This window comes from Corythoichthys intestinalis, chromosome 6 (genome assembly GCF_030265065.1).
Source record: "Corythoichthys intestinalis isolate RoL2023-P3 chromosome 6, ASM3026506v1, whole genome shotgun sequence".
Classification (NCBI taxonomy): domain Eukaryota; kingdom Metazoa; phylum Chordata; class Actinopteri; order Syngnathiformes; family Syngnathidae; genus Corythoichthys; species Corythoichthys intestinalis.
The window spans coordinates 49,258,368-49,267,658 of record NC_080400.1 but is presented as its reverse complement, the minus strand read 5'-3'; the positions used below and the strand labels follow the sequence as shown (position 1 = coordinate 49,267,658).

The 9,291-nt window shown below is 39.4% G+C and overlaps 1 protein-coding gene across 2 annotated transcripts in view; it reads right to left on the bottom strand.

Moving 5' to 3' along the window:
• Positions 1-2,221: 2,221 nt before the first annotated feature.
• Positions 2,222-9,291, bottom strand: part of daw1 (dynein assembly factor with WDR repeat domains 1) — a 30,646-nt gene continuing 23,576 nt past the window's right edge. The window contains exons 12-13 of one of the 2 annotated variants that reach the window (XR_009063540.1): positions 3,704-3,879; positions 2,222-3,540 (exon numbers count right to left, since the gene is read on the bottom strand). Coding sequence is in view for 1 of the 2 variants with exons in the window: in XM_057839759.1 (XP_057695742.1) it covers positions 3,506-3,540; positions 3,704-3,866 (198 nt within the window). In the remaining variant the exon portion in view is untranslated. The remainder of the gene's footprint in view (positions 3,541-3,703; positions 3,880-9,291) is intronic. The other variant, XM_057839759.1, reaches the window with a different exon arrangement.

Here is a 9,291-nt window from a genome sequence, read left to right as displayed (position 1 = left end):
TGAAAAATATATATATACATTTTTTTTAATATCGCAATATGATATCGCAATATATCGCAAACACAAAAAAAATCGCAGCAATAGTTTTTTTTTCCCAATATCGTTCAGGCCTTGATTGGCTGATTAGAAATTTAGTGTTAACGAGCAGTTGGACAGGTGTACCTAATAAAGTGGCCGGTGAGTTTATATGGAATCACTCCATTCTGAGGAAACAAATATAGAATCATGAGAAACAAAGAAATAACAATCAAAACACATCTCTTGTATTTAGTATCACCACCTCTGGCTTTTATGACAGCTTGCAGTCTCTGAGGCATGAACTTGATTAGCATTCTTCATCAATTTGGTACCAACTCTCTTTGATTGCAGTTGCATCCATTAAAGATTTAACCACAGCTATCTTCCCAGTGCCTTTGCCTGACATGCAACCCCATATCATCAAGGACTGAGGGAATTTTGATGTCTTCTTCAGGCAGTCATCTTTGTAAATCTTACTGGAACAGCACCAAACAAAGTTCCAGCATCATCACCTTGTCAAGAGTCACGAATCTGCATTGGACAAGGTGTCAAGAATCAAGAACAATGCCTTTATCTCCTCCAGGTTGGACTATTGTAACGCACTCCTCATCAGGATCCCTGTCAAGAGCCTACAAAGGCTCCAGTATGTCCAAAACAGCGCTGCCATGTAAACATGAGCAAATCGCTCCCATCCTTCACACCCTACACTGGCTCCCGGTTCACCTCCGCATTGAATTCAAAATCCTCCTTCACACCCATCACTGTCTACACAGTGTTGCCCCCACCTACCTCACCGAACTCCTCACACCAAATACTTCAGCCAGAAACCGGTCAGGCCAAATGCAACGTCTACTCCCGCCCAGGACTCGGCTCAAGACTATGGGAGACAGGCATAGGGGGAGTTTGACTTTTGGGGCGGGGGGGGGGGGGGGGGGGCACAACATGGTGATGACCCAGAAACACAGTGTCAGCAATAAAATTAACTTACAAGAATATTTCTAATAATAAGTTGACAATGAGCATTTTTCCCATCATTCTTGAGAATTCTAAATCAGCTTGCTTAGGCATACTTTTCATCAAGATCGTCATCCATTGAATATGGTATGCCCGCTGGTGTCGTGCCAATGTAGTTACCCCAGTCAAAAATTGTATCCCCTGGGCGGAGCCATATGGAGGTAGATTTTTTGTCTTTATTTTCAACCAAAAATAAAATAAATTTCATATAAAATAAAATTATTCTAATAAAAAAAAATGTGTTTGAATGCAAAAATGAATTTGAAACTTAAAAAAATGCATGTGAAAGCCATTTTTTATTTTTATTTTTTACTTTTTTGATTGAAGTAATGTTGATTTGTTTTTGGGCCACATTTTGGCTAGGACATTTTTGTTTTTATTATTCAGTCAAAAAATAAGTTGCTTCAAAAAAATTATAGATTTTCAAAAAGAAAATCACTTCAATACAAAAAAAAGAAAAATTAATATCATAGAAAAAGTTTTTGAATGCGAAAATATTTGAGATTGAAAAATTTGAACACTTAATTTTTCATTGAAAAAGTTTTCTTGGATTGAAGCAATCTCTTTTGTGTTTGGGCCATATTATGATTAGGACATTTGTGTCTAAATCATTCATTCCCCCCCAAAATATTTTCGACCACAGGGGGGGGGGGGGGGGGGGTTGTATATGCAAAGCAAATGACCATCTAAAGTGCTCGAAAAATAATTTTGACCCATTATGAAAATATTTTTTTCATTCATTTTTGTTGCAGTTTTATTTCTTTACAAGTTTTTTAGTCAATTGCATGCAATGACAATTTTCGGACACCGGGGGGGCCTGGCCCCCCCTTAAAATCCGCTTATGGCGACAGGGCCTTTGCAGCTGCTGCTTCCATTCTGTGGAACGCCCTCCCAGACCACCTCAGAGCCCCGCAGAAAGTGGATGGATTTAAAAAAGGACTAAAAACTGATCTATTTCGAAAAGCTTACTCTGGCTAATTTTATCTGATTATCTTACTTTTATCTGATTTTATCTGTGTTTCTGTTTTTGCTTTTACTTTTATTTTTAGTCTTTTTATTTTATTTTTTACATGATAATGTGCACTTGGAGATTTGTTTTTCAAATGTAAAGTGCGTTATAAATAAATAATTATAAATTAACATTTAGTGACCACCACAATGTTTTTTTATTCATTTCTTTTAGTGTTTCTAAATGCTAAAGAGTTGCACTTTGAAGTAATTCATTATTTTTTTCAAGTTTTTTTTTTTATCTGAGTTTGTTCTACATGATAAAATGTCTGAGTGAGTGCTTGTCTGAGACTGTTGATTCCATACTTTTTGCTAGGAGTTGTAAAATTTAACTGAAGCACTGAAAAAAAAATTGCTTATTTCTTGTAGATTTACACTGAAAACAAGGGAATTTAGTTTTAAGATGATGTGTTTTTACAGTGTAACAGCTCTGGCGGCGACGACATTCTGCTTCTTATGTTCTCATTCCACCCGGGGATCGAAGGTGAGTCGCCCACCAAATCACGTCTCAGGAGTTGAGCGTACCGACCGCTGAGCTTGAACAGCTCATTAAATGGCGGCATCTCTGTATGTATATCATTCCTTGGCTGTACTATTTTCTCTTTCATCATGTCTTTCCCTTAGCCATCCATAACTTGAACCTTAATGTGGTAAAAACACAACAAATAAGTATGGTATTATGGTGATTAAATCTGAGGTGCCAGCTAAGTTGAAATCTTTGCATGATGTTGGCTTGATCACCTGGTTTTTGTTTCCAGAAATATTTGGTTGAAGGATATGGAAGCATTAATTGAGTTTGTACAAGAAGCAGATATTCACTGAGCAATGCTACCATTCTTAACATGTTTGTAGCATTTCAGGAAAGCAGTCAAAAATGGTACACACTCTACTGTATATACACAATGAATCCCTTGTTCTAACGACAGCACTCCAATATTAAGACATCAATAGCATGGTAAAGTAGTGGAACATCAGCAATAAAAAAGATGGGAAATTTAAGCTTGCAACTGTACTCTAGACAACACAAAACAATCATAACAATCATAAACTCTGCTATAGGTACACGGATAACGCTCAACCAAGGTTAGAAATTGAAATGGTCCTTTTCCCATATTGAAGATATAGAGGTTAGGCTTTGTTGGCTTTAGCATAGTAAGGAAGAAAACAACCAGATGACCTTAAGCACAAGTATAGGGAATATCCTTCTTTGATTTTATAGGAATATAAATCTCAAGAGAACATGCTGTGTGTTTACATCAAGAATTTGAAACTGAAGATCACAAGGCTAAAAATAAGTAGCAATCATTTGCATTAATGGTTCAATGTCACACAGATACTGTCAACAATGCATGTCACCAAGCTCCTCATCTTCAAATGAAGCCATCTACGGCAGCATAAATGGATAACACCAACCCCATGTGGTGTGTGATAGTGACATGTGGACATCTATTGGCTCCCGGAAGGGTCAGCACCAGATACGGCACGTGTTATCCTTGCTGCCTGCAGAAGAACACAAACATGAACAGGTGGCTACACAGCTGGGACATGTGCAATTAACAATTTGTGACGGGCAAGCAAAAAGCTCAAGGCAACAGTCGGTATCAGACATGTGCATGCACTGCATGGTTGCCAAATATAGGACACTTGTGGGTGTACACAGTACCTGTGATGACAGTGTCGCCTTCGTAATTAAAGGCGCAGGAGAATATCTCGTCAGTGTGGCCCTCCAGGACCTGGAGGCAGACTCCGGACTGAACATCCCACAGACGAGCGGTCTTGTCTGAGCTAGCAGTTAAAACCCTGCTGCCTTGAGGACTGAAGCATATCTAACAAAGAGAGCTGTCATTCAGTCACTCATTGGTATCCCGAAGAAAAAAATTCTAGCAGAGGTGTTTAAAAGGACAATAGGAGGTGAAGAGTAGTTTATAGACATTTTCATTAGCCCTTAGGAGGAATTTAACTTTAAACACTTAAGGATAAAGACAGTAGTGGCAGTTTTTTTTTTTCAGCAGATCATTTTGAAAATGACGCTTGAAGACAATTTTGTTACACAGCTAATCATTTCATCACTATTCTTATACAGTGGGGACAAGACAAGGGATTATTACCGGTAAATAGCACCACTATAGATACCCATGAAAATTTTATCACAATCACATATTTTTGCACCTGAGTCCGAGTCACCTGATTTTTAAGAATTTGTCCATACAGAGTCCCGATCCAGGACCGAAAAAAAAAAAAAAAAAAAAAGTTTTATTTTTATTTTAACCAATTCCAAACATGTTACAGTACCGTACTTTTTGCAGTACTTCCTGTTCCGCTTTTTCCAGGACTGTTGCAGAGTATAAAACGTACGTATTTTTTAATCTTTTGGCAATGCCATTGTATTTCTGTATTATTTTGTTACTCTTTAGAGCTTAAAAAGTTAAAAAAAATATATATCTATATTTGTACAAAAATTAGGCCTGAATGATATTGAACAAAATAACATTGCAATATACAGGAGTTGGACAAAATAACGGAAACACCTAAGAAATTGCAATCATAATTATTAAACATAATTGTTAAAGAATGGCATGAGGAACATTCTAATGAGGTTGGGCATCTCGTATGGCCGGCACAATTCCCAGACCTCAACATTATTGAGCATTTATGGTCATTTTTAGAGACTCCATTAAGATGTAGATTTTCACCGCCATCGACTGTAAAAGAGTTAGAGGGTATTCAAACTGAACAATGCCTTATAATTCCTTTGGAAAATATTCACAAGTTGTATGAATCAATACCTCGGAGAATTGAGGCTGTAATTGCCACAAAAGGCGGACCTACACCATATTATTATTATTTTTTTTTTTTTGCGTTTTTAAGTTGTTTCCATTATTTTGTCCAACCCCTGTACAGTGGGGCCAATAAGTATTTAGTAAACCACCAACTGTGCACGTTCTCCAACTTGAAAAGATTAGAGAGGCCTGTAATTGTCAACATGGGTAAACCTCAACCATGAGAGACAGAATGTGGAAAAGAAAAAAAAAAACAGAAAATCACATTGTTTGATTTTTAAAGAATTTATTTCCAAATTAGAGTGGAAAATAAGTATTTGGTCACCTACAAACAAGCAAGATTTCTGGCTGTCAAAGAGGTCTAACTTCTTCTAACGATGTCTAACGAGGTCTAACAAGGCTCCACTTGTTACCTGTATTAATGGCACCTGCTTTAACTCATTATCGGTATAAAAGACACCTGTCCACAACATCAGTCAGTCACATTCCAAACTCCACTATGGCCAAGACAAAAGAGCTGTCGAAGGACACCAGAGACAAAATTGTAGACCTGCACCAGGCTGGGAAGACTGAATCTGCAATAGGTAAAACGCTTGGTGTAAAGAAATCAACTCTGGGAGCAATTATGAGAAAATGGAAGACATACAAGACCACTGATAATCTCCCTCGATCTGGGGCTCCATGCAAGATCTCACCCTGCGGCGTCAAAATGATAATAAGAACGGTGAGCAAAAATCCCAGAACCACACAGGGGGACCTAGTGAATGACCTACAGAGAGCTGGGACCACAGTAACAAAGGCTACTATCAGTAACACAATGCGCCGCCAGGGATTCAAATCCTGCACTGCCAGACGTGTCCCCCTGCTAAAGCCAGTACACGTCCAGGCCCGTCTGCGGTTCGCTAGAGAGCATTTGGATGATCCAGAAGAGGACTGGGAGAATGTGTTATGGTCAGATGAAACCAAGATAGAACTTTTTGGTAGAAACACAGGTTCTCGTGTTTGGAGGAGAAAGAATACTGACTTGCATCCGAAGAACACCATACCCACTGTGAAGCATGGGGATGGAAACATCATGCTTTGGGGCTGTTTTTCTGCAAAGGGACCAGGACGACTGATCTGTGTAAAGGAAATACTGAATGGGGCCATGTATCGAGATATTTTGAGTGAAAATCTCCTTCCATCAGCAAGGGCATTGAAGATGAAGACGTGGCTTGGTCTTTCAGCATGACAATGATCCCAAACACATAGCCAGCGCAACAAAGGAGTGGCTTCGTAAAAGCATTTCAAGGTCCTGGAGTGGCCTAGCCAGTCTCCAGATCTCAACCCCATAGAAAATCTGTGGAGGGAGTTGAAAGTCCGTGTTGCCCAACGACAGCCCCAAAAACATCACTGCTCTAGAGGAGATCTGCATGGAGGAATGGGCCAAAATACCAGCAACAGTGTGTGAAAAGCTTGTGAAGAGTTACAGAAAACGTTTGGCCTCCGTTATTGCCAACAAAGGGTACATAACAAAGTATTGAGATGAACTTTTGGTATTAACAAGTACTTATTTTCCACCATGATTTGCAAATAAATTCCTTAAAAATCAAACGATGTGATTTTCTGTTTTTTTTTTTTTCTCCACATTCTGTCTCTTATGGTTGAGGTTTACCCATGTTGACAATTACAGGCCTCTCTAATATTTTCAAGTGGGAGAACTTGCCCCATTAGTGGTTGACTAAATACTTATTTGCCCCACTGTATATAGACCCCACTCACATGACGTCACAACCACGCCTCCGCGCCATATTGTCCGTCAACTCGTCGTGTTTACACATTACCGCCACGTAAATTCCTCCTATTATGGCGTGTTTTTCTGCTCGTTAACATTAATAATCAAAATGGTGAAGGCGTGTGTGGCGGTTGGTTGCAGTAACAGAGAAGATAGACGGAGAGACTTGAAGTTCTACCGTATTCCGATAGACTCGGAGAGGAGAGCGAGATGGACTGCTGCAATTCGACGAGAAAATTGGGCACCAAACGATCACCACAGATTATGTAGTAGTCATTTTATATCTGGTAAGATGCATTTAATATATATTTAGAGGGTTTTGGGCTGACAACCACAATTAAGATCATTGCGAGGCTAATCGCCGACAACATACAGTTTCAAATTCAAGATGCTTATTTCTTCCACCATCATTATTTTTTGAATAATTTTTAGCTGGTTACAAGTGAAAGAAGCTGGCCTCGTCTACGGATCATCAGTTAAACAGGGGTGTCCAAACTTTTTGCAAAGGGGGGCAGATTTGGTGTGGTAAAAATGTGGGGGGCTACCTTGGCTGATTTACGTAGAACAATATATTTAAACAAATTTTAGCAAGCCCTTTTGTGTGTCACATTTGCTCTATTATTATTATTTTTTAATTCATAATTTCAACGATCTCGCCTTTGTGGCGTTCTCTTTCGACGCTCGGGCTCTTGCGAAATACCGCTGCTGTGAAATTAAAATAGCTTCAAGTTGCTTTCATCTCTCGCTGCGTATCTTCCCTGTAATGTTGTCGTACATGTCAGCGTGTCTTGTTTGGTAATATCGCGTCACATCGAACTCTTTGAAAACAGCGACTGTCTCTTTACAAATGAGGCAGACACAGTTGTTGCGTATTTTATTGAAGAAATAGTCCAATATCCACCTATCCTTGAAGCGTCGGCCACCGCAGTCAACTTTTTTTTTAATTGATTGTCGCCATTTTAGAAAATTGGATGTAAAGGGTTACACGGGGTAATGTTGCTTAGAGTGCTGCTCTTAGTTTTTCAAAGTTTCATGAGTTTCTGTGGACAAGATAGTTGTAGATATCAGGGTAGCAGATGTCAGGCAGAGACGGCGAAGACAGCGGCTCGAAAAATATCGATTTAGGCATCAAATATGGATCTGGCGAATGGATCGACCGAAGCTTTTCCACATAACGCCTTTTATGCAACACATCCAATGAGTTTACAGCGTCTGACAGCACCGGGGCTTCCATGAATTGCACTATAAATTGCACGATAAATTGAGACCTTTGAGAATACGGACACACAATGACGGACAATATGGCAGCACAATACAGTGACACGTCATTGTGTGACGTTGGTGAGTGGGGTCTATTGCCGAGGCACCACACTTACTTTTTGCATTGGTTGCATTGGTGTGCCCAACTTATTTCTTAAGGTGCACCAGCACAAAATCTTGGCGCACTCACATTTTTTCATTGCATCACCCTTAACGCCATATTTTTAATCAGTCTCCATAACATACAAATAATTCATTTGAGTGAGTCCACCCAAAATTCACTCATGGTTTGATGCTCACACTGCCGAGAACAACCTCTAGACAACGAAGGATGATTAAACGACGATTAACACATTTGTGCCTTTGATCGTAGAGCTATACAGCCTTCACTCGACAGATCAAAGCTGCACACCTGTCAATCATCATTAACTTTAAGTACGAAACCCCAGCTGCACTGCTGACCAAGAAAAGCAGCAGGGGGAAGAGTGGGAGGCTTACGAGCATGAAGCAGGAAAACAAATACTGTATATTTTTTCATTAAAAACAAGATCCTTTTCACCCGATTTCGATCTTCTTAAAATTGGTGCGATCGGCCCGATTTTCGATCACGTGATCGGATCGGGACATCCCTATTACTGACATAAACCAAGGACCAAATCCTGACAGGAAATGGAAACTGAAGAATTGCCTAAGAAAGAAGGAAAGAAATTTTGACTATAAGAAGCGATGCATTAGGTAGCAGCAAGTAGGAAACCAGCAGGTGCGCAGACAAAGGGGGGGGGAGAAGTAGATCAGGTTAACTAAAAATAGGAAAATGTCAACAGTTAAAAAGCATAGAGGGCGGTAGGAAAGGTGTCCTGTTAAAGAGAGATAAGAGTCATAATCCTCTGGATTGATCCCCCAGCCAGTCTATTTATAACTGACAGATAAACAAGGACCTTCGTGTGTACACACAACACTCACACGTTTGCACACGACACCACTTATGTGCATTCATTCACTTGTGTTGAAAAACACCAACCACTATCAAGGAATTTGACCTTTCCTCTATATTTGATTATGTGAAGGAAAAGACGAAGCTAACCTATTACTTCAGGCCATTCCTGAAAAAGCATTATAACAGAATACAAAAAAAAAAAAAAAAAAAAAAAAAAAAAAAACCTACAAATACACTGACCCATAGAGGCTTATAGGGTGAGGGTAAGCAACTCGTCGGGGCACAGTGAACATACAACAGCCCAGACTTTTCCCACCTATTTCAACAGCCTGTTCACAAATAAACACTGAAACTTAACGTCAAATGATGGCAAGAGCTCAAATGAACCTGTTTTCCATGATTTGATAAGAATTTACTCTTTAGGAGTCCCATACAGAAGTGGTGAATAATTTAATATTTGGACTGTGCTCTTTCATATTTTATGAAGGCTTGTGGAACAT